The 19587-nt window shown below is 42.9% G+C and overlaps 1 protein-coding gene across 2 annotated transcripts in view; it reads right to left on the minus strand.

The window, feature by feature from the left end:
* The window catches only part of LOC147705737 (major vault protein-like), a 202339-nt gene that overhangs the window by 123175 nt on the left and 59577 nt on the right, over positions 1-19587 (minus strand). For both annotated transcript variants that reach the window (XM_086932183.1, XM_086932184.1), the window contains exons 4-7: positions 17609-17732; positions 10156-10287; positions 8704-8798; positions 1151-1387 (exon numbers count right to left, since the gene is read on the minus strand). In XM_086932183.1, the coding sequence (XP_086788309.1) occupies positions 1151-1387; positions 8704-8798; positions 10156-10287; positions 17609-17732 (588 nt within the window). The remainder of the gene's footprint in view (positions 1-1150; positions 1388-8703; positions 8799-10155; positions 10288-17608; positions 17733-19587) is intronic.

Raw genomic sequence — 19587 nt, forward strand, 5'->3', positions numbered from 1 at the left:
TTGTCTGGGGTTTCTGATACTCCATATTTGATTGTCTTAATAGACTTATATTCAAGATGGATTGAGGTTTCTGCTGTGAGGGACATAACCTCAGATGCGGTCATCAAATTCTTGGATGGTATTTTTTTGAAAGAAAGTTTTCCTAACAGTTTACTTTCAGATAATGGACCTCAGTTTTGCTCAAAGCAATTTGAAGATTATTTAAAGATGTGTGGTGTAATTCATAAGAGATGTTCCTTGTATCATCCTGAGTCTAATGGTGCGGTTGAAAGAGTTAATAAGACTCTTAAAGAAGCGATTCAGCTGGCCAGGTCATCTGGGTTGGATTGGAAGGTCTCACTTAAAGATAGAATTAACAGTTACCGGATGGCTCCCCATTCGACCACTGGAAGATCTCCCTTTGAATTGTTTAAGGGGAGGGTTCAGAATTGGACAAACAAGTTTCTAGGAAGGAATATTTTGATCGCAGAAAGTCTGTTTTGTTTCATAAGTTCAAAGTTGGTGATCTTGTTCGAATCAGAGCTCCTGTTGGGTGTAGGTCTTGGTCGAAGTTCACTGAAGTTCGCTCTGTAGTGAAAATCTTTAGAAATGCTATCAAAACGGATGATGGAAGGATATGGAATAATAGTCGTGTGGTTTTGGTTGATTCAAGGTTGCCTGCTGTTGTAAGTGCCCCTCCTGTTGGATGTAATTCAGGTTATTCCCGTTACTCTTCCCCTGTATCTCCAAGTTTGCCTTCCTCTTCTTCTTCTAGGTTGGGTCAGAGAGTACGTAGACCTCCTTTATACTTAAAAGATTACGTTTAATCTTTTCTTCTTCCTTTTTTTGTTTTTTTGTTTTTATTAGGAAGGGAGATGTGTGATAATGTGTTAACATGCTTTGTACCTTTAATTTATGGAATCTTGTCAGGAGATTCTGGCTTAGAATGTACACCTCCCTGGAGGTTAGTTGATCGTTGGTCTTCGTGGATGGGGTTAATAAATACCCACTTTCCTACTTCACAAGTTTCCTGTTACTTATATTTAATGTGTTGAACACCACAGTATTACCCAGAGCAAACAAAAAAGAGCTCTCTACAGCTACCAACATGATCTGCTCCAGACAGAAGGTAAGCGTACCATCATGAGGCACGATCACTGCTCAAACCTACCTTCACCACCTTCTTTTGACCGAGCTGTGGCTTGCCATCCCGTCCAACAGGGTCGAGAATCACACAGTACTGCCGGCTGTTGAGTGTGATGATATCTACAATGCCCAGCACCTCCTCATACACGTTAGGGATGTAGGCCTCTGCATCCTCCATTGTGACCAGCCACTCCTCCCCAGTGCGCCGAAGAGCAGTCTTGTCATCACGAAAGGTCTTGGTGGCCCGCAGATGTAGAGCTTTCTACAGGCAACATGGAAACAGTCAGTAACCTCACATTAACAATACTCATCAATACATATTCTAATGGATCCTGTGGGGGATTATACCCTTTATAAGTAGTTGTGATCAGCCACCATTTTGTGTTCACAAGACAGTGAAACCAGCCCCCCCTGCCCCCGCCCCCTCTCCCCCTGCCCCCCACCACCCTCCCCCCTGGCCCCCCCACCCCACCCTCCCTCCGCCCCCTCCCCCCTGCCCCCCCCACCCCCTCACCTACCTGCTCCCCCCCCCCCCGCAACAGGGATATTCTACATCAGAGGGTGCTTCTATGAGCGGTTTAAACGGTCTTTAGTAAGGCCTGTGCACTTCGTTTTTTGGCCAGCAGAGGGAGTAAAATTTTATTCAAACAGTATTGCTAGATTTCAAGTTAGTGAGGCCTCTACCTGCAGAAGTCCAAAGTGTGGATTGAGCCAGTCTGTCTGCTAGGAGATTTTAAACCGGAGAAGCAGCTTCCAACTCCCTGGCCAGCAACCCTTGTCGGAGGTCGCTGGGACCTTATATGGTCTGCTAGTGGTTGGTACATGTGTACAATGATTGGTGGTTGTATCTGATGTTTCTATTGGATTAGGGTTAATGTCCTCATTGGTTGGGTATTTAAGGGTTCCGATTGGTTTCTGGGTCTGTGATTCAATTATAGGGTTGGTACTAGGGCTAGGGTTAGACCTTCATTTGGAAGTAGTGATTAGGGCTTCTGGTGCGATTGGTTGCTGGACTAGTTGTGGGACTACTGGTAGGGCTAGGGCCTTTATTGGACGTAGAGATCAGGGTTTTTGAACTGATTGGGTGCTTGGACTAGGGATAAGGTTTGTTGTAAGGTCCTGGTCTATTGGTGCTAGATTTTAGGGCTAGTATTTTGATTGAAAAGTGTTGGGGCATTACTACATGACCCACATGCTGCACCACCTCCCCTGACTTCTACACCTTCCGCCTTGAACACACGCAAAAAAATATAAGCAATATGCCACACCTCACAACTTTGCTTCCCCAAGTCTACTTTACAACAATGTTACACCACAAAAGCAACACAGCACTACCATCTCCAACACATACACACACAGACCCATCCAAATGCCTTCTTAGCATGCTGGATCAGGAACACGATACAGAACAACTAAATGATTGCTATCCTAATACAGCTAATACCAGCACTAAAAACACACCTGCTACAAACCCACACAATACTGATCACTCTTCCACAAAACAAAGTCCCACTATCACCAAAGGCCACTCACTAAACGGTCTACTAATAAATGTTTGGTCCCTCTCTAAAAAACAAGCATCACATCTACGACCTTCTCACCGATGCAAAACCAGACATACTATTCATAACCAAACCATGGTTGGGAGAGGATCTGGCTCCAGTCCTGCATGAAGCCATTCCTCTAGGTTATCAAACAATCACCCAAAATCGTATAGCCAAAAAAGGAGGTGGTCTAGCAGTTGTATTCAGGCAAACAATACATATCAATAAAATTGACATCTCCATAAAGAATTGTGAGGCTCTTCTAACAAGATGCAATCCTACACAGTCTCCCCCTGTAACTTCCTGCTCCTTTACAGACCTTCCCCTAGCAAGGCAACATTCCCAGAAGCACTTCACTCCAACCTATGCGTTCTGAGTGACCTTAACATTTGGTTTGATAAACCAAATATGACCCATCCAAAAACAATATTCACCAGCCTAGACGCATTGAACCTGCATCAGATTGTCCACAATCCGATACACACAGCTGGACATATCCTAGATGTCATTTTTGCTAATACTTAACTAGTTATCTTTCAAACTATAACTCCAGTCACATGGTCAGACCACCACTTGCTTGCTTTCCATCATAAAACAAAGCTAAGCGACTCACCTAAAACTACCTTACATCCATCCACTTATCAGCCGTGCAACAAACTCAATTTGGAACACTTGGAAACAACTAACATCCAGTTCAAATCTGGAAATTATAAATTCTGTTCAAAATCTATGAGTGGTTACAGGAAGCTTTTCACATCCTGATACCACTCAAAACCACACAACAGAACAAAAGAAAAAAAAGCGCCTTGGAGAAACAGAAATAAAAGACATAAAACAACAAATTAGAATGCTGCAACCTACCTGGCTCAAAACAAACGCCAAACAAAACTAACTTCACCTACAGAAAATTAACAGATTATACAAGTTGGCTATCAAAAAAAACTAAGAAAAAGTACTATTCAGACAGAATTCAAAATGCTAAATGTGCAAATAAAGAATTCTAGAAGATACTCAAGGAATTTCGCAAACCAAATTGCCTAGAAGGAACTCATCCTATTACTCAAGATTTCACAGACAAACTGGCAAATCTTTACACGGCCAAAGCAGACACATTGGAATCGTACTTAAAACAGAAACAAAGCACCAGCACTAACCCTTGTACAAAACAACAATTCAAGAATGCTCTAATCAAGCCTCTCAGTTCCTTCCAACACATCTCACACAATGAATTTATGGACCTGGTCAAAGCAAGCAGGCCTGCGGCAGCCCTTCTGACCCCAGTCCGCCACAAACTTTCAAGACACTTCTTTTAACAACCTCTGCTGCGACTCCAGTAAGAATCATCATCAACAATTCCTTAACTACTTGAATATTTCCAGAACTCAAAAGTCATACATACGCCCTTTACTGAGAAGAAAACAAACTTGGACCCGCTGAACTCTGACAACTACAGACCCATTACAAATGGACCTTTCCTGGGCAAACTGATAGAAAGGAGCAGTGTTCGCCCAGATGTCACAATTCATTGAAGAGAATGACATACTTTCAGACTTCAAAACAGTATACCATCCAGGAAGAGGCACTGAATCTGCCCTCCTTGCCATCTGGGATGACCTAAAGAATACAGTTGACCGCAACGGGGTTGCTGCGCTACTCCTCTTGGACCTCTCAGCTGCCTTTGACACGGTTGACCATGACACTCTGAAACAAAGACTATGAAGGGAACTGCTCTAGACTGGATAGCGTCCTACCTTCGAAACAGAACTAATGTCATCCATACCCCACCTTTCTCGTCCAAACCGTACTCCACAAAAGCAGGGGTCCTTCAAGGTTCTATCATCTCGCCCATGCTTTTCAACATCTACATGAAGTCATTACCAGTACTGATCAATAAATTTCACCTCACGTGCTATAACTATGCAGATGACACAAATACGCCTTCAACTGGAATGCCCCAAAGACAATGGAAAATCACCAATTTTCAGCAGTCTCAAAGCCGTGGATCAGTGGATGACTTGGAGCCATCTCAAATTGAATGCTTCAAAAACTGAAATACTCACGTGTGGCGATTGGAAACATTACATGCTTGCCACATGGCCTGATGAACTGGGATTACTGCCTAAAGTATTGAAGGAAGTAGGAAACCTTGGAATGACCATAGACTCCAAGCTGTCGATGAATGCCCAAGTGGATAAACTAGCAAGATCAAGCTTTGCTACTATAAAAACACTGCAACAGATTTTCCCTCATTTGGGATTTCCACACAAGGTCCAAGCTACCATCTCGCTTGTTCTGTCCAAACTAGATAACGCCAATAGCCTCTACCACGGATCACCTTTAACGACCGTGAAAAGACTAGAACGGATTCAGAACTCGGCTGCCAGACTACTCTTGCATATCAAACCGCAAGACCACATCTCCCCTGCCTTGAAAGCCCTGCATTGGTTACCGGTTGCCAGAAGATCTACGTTCAAGCTGCTTTGTATCACCCACAAAGCAATACATGGAATAGGACCGCTCTTCATCAGGAATAAAATCACCGAACACATTCAACAAAGGAACCTCCGCTGTAAAGGAGCATCTCTCCTCAAAATCCCACCATACAAGAAAAAAACCATGGGTGGCACATCCTTCTCTGTTCAAGCAGCCAAACTATAGAACTCTTTACCCCCCAACATAAGGTCCACCGACAACCACCTTATCTTCAGAAAACGACTCAAGATTTGGCTCTTCCCCTCATAAGCACCATACGTAAACATAAATTTACAGCATATCCCTCTGTACATAAGCTTTTGTTTTCACTATAGATATGTACCTATCTTTGTGTATTACTTTGTATAAACATGTAAAATAATTATGTTGTTGAGAGAAAAATAATAAATAAAAATCATCCTTGGTCTACATGTACATACCTTTCATGGACTTGGATCTGTGTGTCTGTTACTTTTCTCCTGAAAAAGCATATCCAATGCACTACCCTATTTCTCCTACTGTGCCTCTATCAATATATGTAATCTACATATATTACCGCCTTTATGCATCTATATACTTTCAATGTACTTATGGATCTATATATGTATCACTTTCTTCTAATTTAGCATTTCCAATGCACTACCCGATTTCTCAGCCTATACTTCACTCAATATATCTTCTAGCCCAATCTTCTGACTCATCTCAAACGTCTTTCTACTACTCCTTCCAATGCACTACCCTATCTCTCATCCTATAAATCTATCAATATATCCTCTACATCCACTCATTTATCCCAAACCCCATACCACCACTATGATCGCCAAAATAACCCTTTCTAGACTCTCCTACTCTCACCGCCTTGCATCATCTTTTACTATACCGATCCCCTAAAACAAACCTTTCTAAACTCTTCCCTCGGACTTCTCCCCTCCAAAACTCTTTTACTTATCCAAAAGCCTCCTCCTACTGCTAAGACCTAAAAAAAAGAAAAATCCTTCACTCTTTTATCGCTCCACTATCCTCTTCAATCAATATTAACAGACTAACATGTTCACTTCTCAAATTCCATATTCAACTATACTAATACACCACTAATCCTTTATTGGGTTCCAGAGTAGCGTGCTACTTGCCAATAAAGAGTCTCAACACCCCATCAGGGTTACAAGCGCTATATAAATGTAAACCTTTTTCCATTTCTACCCCTCCCCAAATCTTCTCAGTCCAAATAACTGACTAACATATCCACCACTAAAATTACTCGTTTCACCATACTAATTCAACACGTCTCCCTCCCCCCTGGAAAAAAACTAGGTCCTCTTAGCGCTGGGATGCCCTAGGGTAGCTATGCGCTCTACAAATCCAATTCCAAATTCCTAATCCTGATGGGTTCCAGAGTAGCGTGCTAATTGCGCTTCAAAACCCCATTGGGGGTAGCAAGCGCTTTATAAATACAAACCTCTTTCCCTCTTCTATCCCGCCACCATCCCTTCTCTACCCAAATAACTGAACAACATATCCACTACTCAAATTACTTTCTATTTTACTATACTAATTTTCAACACTAATCCTTTATGGGTTCCGGAGTGGCCTGCTACTCGCCAGAAAAGCACTTCAACACCCACCAGGGGTAACAAGTGCTATATGAATGCAAATCTTTCTTCCCCTTTTATCCCTCTGCTATCCTTCTCACTCCAAATAACTTACTAATATCCACCACTGAAATTACTTCACATTTCACCATATTAATTCGCCAATAATCCTTTATAGGCTTCCTGAATAGCATGCGTCAACAAGCGCTATATAAATGCAAACCTTTTTTCCTCTTCTATTCTTCTGCTATCCTTCCAAATCCAAATAAATGATTACCCTATCCACCACTTAAAATGTACTTTCATATTTCACTATACTAATTCAACACTAATCCTCTGTGGGTCCCAGAGTAGCGTGCTACTCGCCGAAAAAGCGCTTCAACGCCTCATCAGGGGTAGTAAGCGCTATATAAATGCAATTACAATACAATCTGCAAGTGGTATGGGCATGCCTTGTACAACCTCAGACAAATGTATATGTAAATGTCTTGTAAAGCGCGCTGCTACCCGGAGGCGTCCTGGCGCTATAGACCGCTGGGGAACCTGTTCTGGCTTTCCCTGTGAGATGTTCCCTCCTGGGTATCTCCAAGGTGAAACCAGGCATCCCCGGCGTTTGTGGGGGGCCGTTGTGGAGATGAGGGAAGCTAATGCCCAGAGTTGCCGAGTGTGAACCCTGGTTAGAGTAGGCACCGAGGCGAGAATTATCGAGTCCGCTGACCCTGGTTCACGACCCTGCCGCATCGGGAATTGAACCCTGGTCCCGGGCCGTCCTCTGCTGCCGCCTCTAACCAGTGAGCCACACCACTCCATTTCACAAGACAGTTAATGAATGTCAGGCTGTGTGTTCTGAGCAACAACCAATCCAGTTACCAGCTCTTTGTATGACTTAAAAAAATGAATAGGAGAGAGAAAAGGGCTTCCCATCCCAGAAGACGACGTCTAGGTTCTCAAACGGTGGCAAGAGTTAAATTAAACTCCAGGAATTATCACTCGCTATTTGTACAGGAAATATGTGTAAAAAGATGGATGAAGCTTAGTGTAGGGCAGAAAAACAGCCTCCGCAAAAATAAGAGTTAGCAAGGTGGGGAAAACATTTACACCCTAAAATCCAACAAAAATGGATCGTTCTCTGTCAAATGCTGGGCTCAGAGTACATTTGGCATAAAAACGGCACAAAGAGGAATGTGTTACGCCTATAAGGAGAGGTGCTGGGGCAAACGCTATGGTCAGGGACTGCTTGAGTTCACATGCTGTAGATCAAGTGAAACCAACTTAAAGTCTGGGAAACAAAGCAGTCAAGATACCCAGGAAGTGAGATCTCTGCAAGGGTTCCATCCAATGGCTCTGGGGGAAAAAGGGCTGCATTTTCACGTTTGACATTTTCTCTCCATTACTTCTGCATAGCAAGAACTTTGGCAACCATTTTTCCGATCTCTAAAAATACCCATCTATTTCCTAGACCCTATGTTTCACAAAAAGGTGTTTGGTCAGTAACCTTCTGAGATCTTTTATAAATAGCGTTTTCTTTAAGAAACACTCGCTGTAGTGCTTATATGCTTAAACCCACAATGCGGTTACCGTCTGACCCATAAAAAATCTGGTTAATTGTAAAAATCACCAACATATCCTCCATTCTAATGAATGGAGGACAATAAAGTTAGAGACAGCTGTCCTTTTGATATGCATGGGAAACAACTCATGGAAGCTGCTTGAAGCCAGGCACGATGGGGGGGAAGAAACGTAGACAGTCAAATAGCCCTAAAAGAACGCAATCCTCTTTAAAAAGGCTAAATTGATCTTAAAGCTCCCTATAAAGAATCCAGATTTCCCTGACAAAAGGTTCACTTGGAGAACAAGAAAGCCGAGCCTAACAAGTGTAATAAATGAAGTAAATTATTTCAATAACTTGAGGCTTCAAACTTCACCAGGTTTCTTTCCTAAGGGGTGTAAAATGACAGCCGTTTTCATTTTACCTTGTCTGTGAGAACAAAGGCATCCACGACATCGACCACTTCTTCAAACACCCCCGGCAGGTAGGCCCCCACCTTTTTCACCAGCCACTCTTCCCCTGTGGGCAGACAGAACGTGAAGGGGGCACAGAAAGAGGCGTGTAGGCGAGGGGGGGGGGGGGGTCAAAAGGGTGCGTGAGAGCAAGAAAGGGGAGAACGATAGCATTGCAAGGGAGGTGCGAGAAGGAAGATGGTGCATGTGTGACAAAGGGGGCAAATGAGGTGTGAGGGGAAAGAGGTATGTAGCAAAGAGAAATATAAGTTAAGGCATACAAAACAGGTTAAGAAAAAAATACGGTAAAAACGGGAACGAGAACACACGACAGAAGATAAAAGGGTGCCAATTGAGAAAATATAAAGGGGCAGGGGGTGTCAGCATATGTAAGAGGGAGATAAAAAGAGGGGACAGAGAGGTTATAAAGTATGGGGTAATGAGGAAGGGGAAGTTGAAGCCAAGCAGAAGACCAGGAGAATGGAGGAGAGAAACGTGAAATAAATAAAATAAACGTGAAAACAAGCCAGAAACAAAAAAATGAGGAAAAAGAAAAAAAAACACACATTAACATTTAACAGAGCATTATGACTCACAGACCAGCATCACTATTTTACAACAATGCAACTATTTGATGAAAAAAAATACATTCTGAAATGTAAAGGCTATAGAGAGAGGAAGAACATGGGTGTGCCGTCTTAGAGCTCCCATCCCCTTTGGACTTCGTTTGGAGGATGCAGGCAGGGTACTGAGAGCCTCTTTACCTCCTCATTTCCCACACCTGAGTTTTGGTACAATCACCACCACCACAGACTCACCAGCTGCTTCATGAGCAGCCTAACCCCTATGGCTAAGAGCTCTGATAGTGACAATTCTTGCTCCCTCTCGACTTGTCTTACTAGGGGTGGATAGCAAGATCCCCAACCATCCTCTACGGTGGGTACCACCCATTCCTATTTTTTGCGCTCATTGGCTGGCACTGATGATCTCAAACAACGGTCTAGAAAGGTCTCAAGTACTCTCCCTCCTGGCAGAAGGTCCCTCCTCACCTCTCACACCCTGTGTTATCTGAGGCAGATCTTGCCTCCTGCCCATCACTCTGGCCGCAGTGACGGGGAACCACTGCGGCTCCACCTCTGGATTCACCAGGACGGCAAAGAGATAATCAGAGGCGCCTTACCACCAAGATTTCTAACTCACTTCCAACTCAGAACAAAACCTTAGTTCACCCAAGTATGCACATCTCCTACATCATATAAAGCATTGGTCTCACCTTCGGGAGCAGTCAGCTACCGAGGGGAAAATTCTGAATTCCCACTACCTGGTACCCGGAGTAATCTGTGACCATTTCACTAAGTCCTTGTTTAACATAAAACCACATACTACATGACCTTACCGCCCCCACAAGGGATGACGCTAGTCACCTGTCACGCGGTCCCTATCTTCACGGTCTTTGCACTCCTTGCGGGCCCGCAGCCGAATAGCCTGGTTGTGCCGGATGACCGTCGCCTGGATGGTTTGCACCACCTCCACCTCTTTCCGGGGAATGTAGGTTCCTGCAAAGTTGGAAGGTGAACAAGCATTTGCAATCCAATAGGTCTCGCTTTAGGAAATTTTGAGCTATTGGTATTGTAAATGATAATTTTTTTTATTTCTGTGTTGGTTTTGAAAATAGCTCAATTAATAGCTTTGTCATTTACAATGCCAATAGTTATAACGTTCACAAATCTGACACCTATAGCATTTGTAATGCAACATGTTTTGTATTTACGTGACTTAGATGTATTGATATTACAAATAAGAATGTCTTAATTTTTTTAAATCATTAATACTTAAAGTGATTGTAATTTATAAAGTGGCAATAGCTTAAACTTTTGTAAATAACTTTTGTGAAGATCATGTTCAGTGTATTATATTGTGATGAAAATTCAAGAACAGAATTGAAATATTAACATCTTTTTGTGACATTTGTAATAAAGCTTGAAACTTTGAGAGAGCATATTTGAACCAGTGATGCTGGGGTGGCGCCGAGTGATGCTGGGGTGGCGCCGAGTGATGATGCAAAGGGCAGACAGGTACAACAAGTATTATTTGTAGATAGTGTTGTGTTGTATAATTGGTATGTGTTGTATAATTGGTATGTGTTGTGTAAATTAGTACGTAGTGTAGTATATGTTTTTGAGTGTTGTAGGCGTGAGGATAGTATAAATATGTCCAGCACAAATGTCGTATTTACTTTTTTTATTAAACAAATATATGCTGCAATCAAGTAAATATTAGTAAATAGTTTCTGAATTATTTTAGAGACAGTTTTTATTATTAGCGGCATATTATAAAGAACAGAGCGCCGTAGGTTGTAAAAGCGAAAGATAAGTACAGCCACAAAACATATTCCCCACGACGGTTAATAGGCACACACTAATAAAAAAAATATAAAAGACCCATTTTTAAGAGAAAGGCACATTATTCTCTACGAATTTTCACTTCGCCAATATTTCTGTTCTGGAGATTTATACTAACCAATCATTTAAACTCCCTTGGTAAAAGTTAGTAGTACTACAGCTGAACTCCGGCTTGAGTCAATATAACACCAGCAGTTACAATGCAATAGGCCCCCATTACTGTAAGTTAGAGCTAATGACGTTGCATTATTATTTAGAACGCCAATAGCTCGAACTTTCATTAATGGGAGACCTATTGCATTACAAATGAATCGCTTGAGAAGCAAACAGCTGTTGGTGAAAAGAAGGATAGAATGACAAAAAGGCATCCTACCTGTGGTGAGCGGTTGGGAGAGTGTGAGATGGCTGGGGAGAAAGAAAGCATAAAATGAAGAGAGGGACGGGGTAGGGAAGGGAAGCAAGAAGTCTTGTGGTGAATTAAATGAGTTTAGGGTAAAGAAGGAGTAACAAAGCTCGCAGTCGCAAGGAATGCACGGACAGGACGAGGGAAGGCCGAGAGTGCCTTTGGAGATTTAAAGGCTAGAAAAAGACGGACAGAATGAATGCACCCAGTAAAGAGACGGTGAAAGATGATGAATGCCTGCAACATCTCGTCTGTGGTACTATGTGCTACATAGATGCAATTTAAACCTAAAGTAAAAGAGGAGCAGAGTTAGAAGGGCAGAATTGGAGCGTGAAGGGGCAGTGAGGACAGCATGACAGCCTGCAATAAATGACGCAACAGACTGAGAAGGAGTAGAAACGTGATGGAGGGACAGGCGCAGGAGAGGGCAGGCAGGGGCATGTGGTGAGTGTGGGCATAGGGAGGTTGTGCTGAAAGGCGAGTTGGGGGAGGAGGAGAGAGAGGCTCTGTTATGGCAGACAGACATAACTAGAATGACATGAGATCGAGAGAGAGTTCATGGTTGATGGGGTATCGAGCAAGAAAGAGAAAGTCTGCGGGGTGGAAAGAGACGTGGTATGAGTGAAGAGGATAGGATGCCTGCAAGAGAGCACAAGAGAGACGGGCCATTATTGGGCACAGTTTACAGTCAGAAGGAAAGGGCGCCACCCAAATTACGTTTGATCATAAAGGGTCAGGCTAATCACTTTTCCGTTTGTCCCCTCGCAGACCAGTTCAGCAGCTCTAGTCACTCGGTGGGTGCTTCTGAGCGTATCGCTTCTTTACTCAAAAGTGCACCCACAGTCCCACACATTAAAAGTGACAAAAGTAACTGGACACAAACAAAATCCCTTAAAAGTCCCGGTTTTACAGCCAAAACAAACTACCGTTCTAAGTAACCGATGTGCCTTCAGTTTGCTAGGTTTCACAGTTAAAATTAACAAGTTCTTGGCATTGCTGTGGGGAGGGGGGGGGGGGGGGGGGGGGAGGAGGAGAAATGCGAGATACGGCCTGGCAGCCGTGAAAAGTGTGAAGCAGTGGGCGGGGGAGTGGAGCCCTTTGGAGCTCTCAGAGGCAGGAGCAAATGGTAATAAAAAGCCTGTGGGGGAAAAGTGCGTGCTTGTGTTCACGTGATCCGCCTGATGGTTTGACAACTTATTTTGCCTCCTATAATTCTCCCCTATCCATTCCTTGCGGAATGGGATAGGCGAGACCTAAAAGGATTAAAGGAGGTCGCTAAAAGACACAGCTCGGTGTCAGGCCCCCTCCCCTTCTGCCAGGGTCTGCCACTCATTCAAAACCAGCTTAAAGGGGCATAGCTAAGGACAGGAAATGCCTCCCGAAAGAGGGAGGGAGGGCACTGCTCATGAAAGGTCAGCACTCTTGCTGAAATTCAAACCCCCACCACCCATCATCTGGCATTACAAGCCTACCTGCAATGCTCTCTAGCCTAGTGTCTTAAGTGTCAGCTGTCTGGGGTTCAGACTACATTCACACATTGTGTGTGTAAAATAATTGCTCTCTGACAAAAGGAACTCCCTGAAGTAGCCAATAAATTGCTGTTCAACACACGGACCATTCATTATTCAGTCAGGCATGTCAGTCAGTCAGTCAGTCTTGTATTTGTCACTTCCACATAATAGCTTCCCTCTGAACTACTGTTTTTTATCCTCTTTCTCCATTTGGCATTGCCAGCTTCAGCTGGGAGAGGGGTTGGGGGCGGGGGGAGGGAGAGGGAGATTGTGACAGCTGTGCCAAAGCAACATGTTTGGGGATGGGATTTGGATGCAAAACTAGGTAAGTGACTGGGACCAATCTGCAACCTGTCCCATACCATCCCTGCTAAAAAGGGAGTCACAAAGCAGAGTTCAACACTGGTTCTCTACTCCCTAAGAGTCCAAAGCACCAGAACAAAAACATTTTAATACATTTTAAAGAATATTAGCCTCTCTGACAGAGGAGGAGTGTCATTCTCAATTTACATGCAGAAAGAGAAAAACTTACTGCCAAATCGAACTCTATGGTCAAGCAAGATAATGCCGTGCCCGCATAGAATTGTAAAAAGTACAAAAAAATGTACATCAATTCTTTAAGTACCTGGGAACCACTCCAATACTTTACCTCAATAATTACTGTCAAGAGATTTAAACTGTGTCTGCACTGACAACATGGCGATCGCATTGCCACTGGGGAAATATTTTATTATTTGGGAATCCTAGTGCCTGTGTTCTACAATCGATGCATTTTTTGAGTACTGTTTGATGGTACCAATCGTGAGAGCATTATAGTAGTCAATTATGGAAATAGTTCTGTCTGGGCAATGGCAGAACCACTAATGTCTGAAACAAAGGCGCAAGCACTGTGCAACATTTTCAAGCATCCCGGGTGTCTACTCTTTCCACTACTGGCGTACAGACTTGATATTCTGGGGACATTGGCACCCACTGGTATGGCAACAATGAATGAAACCAATGGCTTTACAGGATGCCTCTTCCAGCTGTACTTAAACTTTAAAATTTCAGCTGCATTTTTAAATGTACATATCTCCCAGATTGTGCAGGCCAGAAGGATGGTTGAAAAAGACCTGGAATCAATACACCCTCCGCAGCCAGTGGTACTGAACCACTCAAGGAGGGAGTGAAAGTCGACCACCTCCCGGTCCTGTGAGGACTGGGCAATATTGGCATACCACAGGTAGAGGATGAATTGGGATGCTTCATGCTTGTACTTCAAAGACGGGCGATGTAATCGCTCTGTTGATCCAGCTGTTGGCGTCTTGATCGTTACTTCCTATGGCGGGCAAACTGGGTGGATCTCAAGGCTGGTAGTACATCTGTCACCTCAGACGTCCTCCCTACAGATGGTACAGTTCCCTTTTGGAGTTCTTCCTGGAATCAAGACGCTCCACCAGGCAGGTGCAGTTCATAACCCCATGGCAGCAGGAAACATCTTCATCTTTACTCAGATGACAGCTTCACTCAAGGCTCCCTACTTTGTTCGAAACCTGGCTCGAGATCAGGAGGTGGTAGCCAAAGCCAATCAGTTTTATCAAATGGTAAAGCACTCCTCCAATTGTGAAAATTGACACTCCTGTTGCTGCCAAAGTGATCTCAGGCGCTAAAGCAACAATTCACAGGTGGTCAGACACTTTTGGGGTCCAGGAGGCTTTAAAGATTGCAGGTGAAACCGAGCCAGCTCCGCATTGGTCATGGTTACATCAGAAACCAGAAGAAACTTATGAGAATAGGTATTGGTGGAATTCACTTGAGCAAAGCAAAACTTATTTTGAATAAGGGCTGAGCAAGGACATCAGCATAAAAGAGAACTTACAGCCACTGAAGCAGAGGAAGACATTTTCCTGAGACACCATAAGACTTCCCGTTATTGATTTTAGCCTGTGGCCTGACATCTCATAAGAAGTGGCTTAACAATCCCCAGTGAGGCAGCAGTGGCACTCGTCCATTCCCCTGCATGGCAGGACCCGCAGCAAAGGGAACGGCTAAGGAACAGGTCGGGTACAAGCCTCCACATTGCCCATGATGAAGATTCGGGTCATGCAGAGGTCACTGGATGAGGACACTAATTCTGACTGATGAAGATGTGCTCAAAATCTGGCATTATTTCCATCAAGAGTATTGCGGTACTAAAAGACAGGCTCTCTCTCACTCAGGATGGTCTAGAAAGTAGTTTATTACTCTAGAGATAAAAACTCAAAACCGCAGTCATGCCAAGCACAGCTTGCAACTGAACTGCCTTATTGAAATCATGGAACCAAACAGGTCACCAAGGAATGCCAGCATGTCCCTACAGGAGCAGCCTAGCTGAAGCTGGCTAAATACATTATAAAACGTATGCGAGTGATTGAAGCCATTTCATAAAGCCACCTAGATAGCAACAAGGAAATTAAATATTGCCATGACTACTTGACAGGAGAAGGCACTGGTCTTCTTTGAGAAACTTGTACCTAAACTAGCAGTGAGACAGTTATTTCCACTGCTACCCGATTTATCACAACCACCACTGAGACGGTCTTCACTGAGGAAGGTCAAGAAATGAAGCAGAAAAACAAGAGGTGCCAGGCTATCTTCTGCAGCAAGATCCACAAAACTATTTATGCACCCAAGTAGTATCATTCACAAAATCTGCACTCTGAAACGGATTCATTAACCCTTACAATTACATGCTTACGGAATCATTTTCTTTGTGTGTAAAGAAGGTTTTGTCATTTGAGTGGAGCAGTACAATGTGGTGAACACACACACACATTTATGGTTATGTACAAATCTTTTCTAGATAGAGTCACCTCCAGAAATGTTTGAAGGTTTTCTCCAGTTAAATCTATGTTCAAGGTAGGAAAGAGGGAGCAATGACCTCAAAATTGGGATTGGGATTGGGTTGTATAGAATAAGGTAAAAGTATTTTCTCAAGGGCAAACTAAAAATCGAATAAAAGTACAGATGCACTTGTGCAGCAGGCTTAGACGTGCACAAATGTTCATTTGATACACATTCTCTGTAATTTTTAAACACAGGCTGCAATGAAATTCAGTTTGCACTCTCCCTTTTATCTTTTTGGAAGTTTTTTTTTCTTTCATTCCTTTTATACATACATGCTATAATTTTTATTTGTAAACGTTCTTCACACAAGTTTTTATCTAAATAAAAATGTTAAACATACTTGAAATTTACATTTAACTTGGTACATGATTGACATATGGTAATGCACGGCAAATAACATGGAACTCAAAAACATTCCAGAAATTGTCCTGGAAATAGTAGACAGTCGCATATACCTGGGAAGAATACTGGAATACTTTGTCATTTCGACAGGACTCCGAAATTTACTCAGGTGTATGTGTAAGCAAATAGGAGTAAACATCCTGTTATATTTTGTGAATCCTGCCATTCGTAAGAGTCAATCCACCTTCTGACTACTTTTGTCAGTAGTGAGGAAAAAGATTTACAGATATTTCCTTCAATGTCTGCTGCATTTTCAGAGAAGAAAGCCATTGTATGGCACCCCTAACCACTGCGTGGCAAGTTAATCAGCCCTCATGTACCAGTCCAATAGAATTTTATGGATCAATCGGATAATCTTCTGTAAATCTCTAAAATGGGACATGCTTGATCCTCGTGATACCATTAACCGTAGCTTTTCCTTCACCTGAAAGGATGAGTCTGATCCTCCTTGCACAGGGCACTGAAGGCTTTTTCTACAGGTTGTTGGATTCTTACAGGGTCTCAATATAGTGCCCCAAAAAGGAGTCGGCGTTCTACCCCTTAGTACCAAACAACGGCCCTGTGCTGCACATCATCCAGATAACGGGAAGACCCAGGACATCACCCCCCCACTTCTCTTTCATACAACACACCACATCAACAAGCGCAACACCTAACCTGACATGAGGGTACTCACTCGAAGAGACGCTAAATACAGAAAACTACACCAAAAGGAACGTCAGAAAGCAAATCCAAAATAACGTTTAAAAAAAACCAACAATTCATGGACAAAGAATGTCGGATTCTCTACCAACATCACAACTATACGTGAAAAAAAAAACCCTTTCCACACAAGGTACTCAGACAGGTAACCTCATGGACACAGGAGAAATAATTAAACATCTACTACACAGAGTCTTCCATTAACGTCACAAATGCACAAGGAGCCTCAAAACCCACTCCGCTCTGGGCCTTCCGCTTATGAATCCCCAGATGGTGTTTGCTTAGACTACAGGCATATACTGAGTCAATAGAAATGCAGAACACTCCTCACTATTAGATCATTTATTCCGAGCACCAGCTGACACAGAGGTAGCCTACATTTCTACAGGCCTAGACTGTAATATCTGTGTTATTCTTTTATTACTTTATACATTTGCAGATAAATCACAATTGAATATGCCTGAAAGGACTGTAGCCTTTCTTTCCTTGTGTGTAACGTTAAATCTAATTACATTCTTTACTCTATTGGACTTGTGCAAACGAGTGTGTGTGAGTCCAGTACTTTTAAATAACTTCTCCCAATAGTACTTACCAGGGCCTTCGAATAGCCACTCATCGCCAGCAACATACTTCTCGCCGGAGTCGTCCTCGAAATCAAGGAGGGCTTGGAGGTGCAGAGCAGTGTTGGCCACCACCACTGTGAGGGGGGTGATACTCTTGAGTAGTTCAGGAAGGGGTTAGAAAAAAAGAGTGGAGTGTGAGGAGAGAGTATATAATCGAGAGAGGTGTCAAAAGTAAGAAATAGAAGGAGCGGGGGAGAATAATGAAAGAAAATAAGTAAATGTCAATATTTACTGTACAAACTCATGGACTAGCATTTCTTTATTGTTACAAATCCCTCAAATCTGAAAGGCAACCTCTATCGGTGATCGGCTTTGAAATCACTTCAGGGTGTGCCTTGTACTCACAGCACACCCTCCCCACACTGGTCTCGAAACCAGTTCAGCAAGAATAACTTCTCTATGTATCTCCCTTTCAGTGGGGCACGGCCGTAGCAACAGATTTGCACCCTTGAATGCAAACCAAAGGTCTTTGCGGCTTCCCGCTGCATCTGAAAAAAACAGTACCGTCATGGATTGCGCACCAGGCACTGGAATGACCTCAAAGGGATATTTTACTTTACTATTATTTCCTTGTCAAAGATTAATGCCACTTTGAGTATCATACACCGATTTAAACGTGTGCCTATTACCCAGTTATGCACTACGTTTATATTTCATAATCAAAGGTTTATAAAACATGTTCAAAGTACATTTCATCATTTTCAACTGAAGGTACCAGAGCCAAACACAAAATGCAAGTGGAGAAAACTGAAAAATGGTTCCACTGAAGGGCAAAGGAAACAGTGAGACAATGCTATAGTTATTGAAACGGAAAAAAGTCCAAAGAGATTTAGATGGTGAGATTCCATAATATAAACATGAGATCTTTGACACAGTATTATTATTATCTCCAAACAATGTACAGTTGCTTGCTAATTCATACAAAGAATATCAAAAAGTTATTGCCATAATGTTTTAGCTCCGTAACAATATTTCCTTCAGGACAGAGTCATCGGGACTGTTGTGGATCAATACCAATCTTAGTAGATGCGCTATATCCTACATTCAGTCAACAATACATATGCCCACAACTCAAATATATTGATTAACATTATTATGAATCCAATTCATGAGGTGCCAGAGTGTGGGAGCCAAAACAGAACCTTGGCGGACGCCCCAGTTAACGTCTATTGGATCAGTGTGCGGTCCTTGATCACTCCAACAGACTTTAGCAAAGTTCGCCACATGAAGAGGGATTACTAAGGATAGAACCTCCAACTGCATCCCCATATCTTATGGACATTGCCACAATTTTGTCTGGGACAAAGTTAAGCGCGGTTTTAAGATAGATAAAAGTCACATAAACTTCCCTGCCCAATAACCACAGACTTCCAACAGAGTAAAAAGAGGCAAAACACCTAGTCAATTGTTCCAGTCTTGGCTCTAAAGCCTGCTTGGAATGGAGTTAAAATATTGTTCCCCCTGACCCAATTCTGTATCTTATTTAGAAGCGCTCAGCTGACCACTTTTTCGATTGAATCAATAAGGCTAAACGGTCTATAGTTGCTAGGGAAAGATCTATAGCCTTTTTTTAAAATAGGGATCACCTCTGCGTCCTTCCATGACCTGGGTACTGGAGCGCCCCCTGTGATAGCATTAGACAAAGTCAAAATATAGGCTGGCCAGTTTTCCTGATCATATAAAAACAATTCACTGGGAATACAGTCGGGTCCAGGGGCCTTTGCTTGGACAATTGAATTAATGGAGGTCTGTATTAAACTGCTGGTGAAGCGCTCCTTAGAATACGTGAGGGGAAGTTCAGACTGAGATGTTTCCAGATCTATATTTAAAGGGCCCGCATACAGGAGCATAAAATGATCATGCCAAGCAGAGATTGCAATGTTACTAGCTGGTTTGGGGGGCTCTTGGCATCCCCCTGTGTTACTAAAAGCCAATACATTTGGAATCT

This window comes from Lissotriton vulgaris, chromosome 7, assembly GCF_964263255.1.
Source record: "Lissotriton vulgaris chromosome 7, aLisVul1.2, whole genome shotgun sequence".
In the NCBI taxonomy this organism is placed as follows: Eukaryota; Metazoa; Chordata; class Amphibia; order Caudata; family Salamandridae; genus Lissotriton; species Lissotriton vulgaris.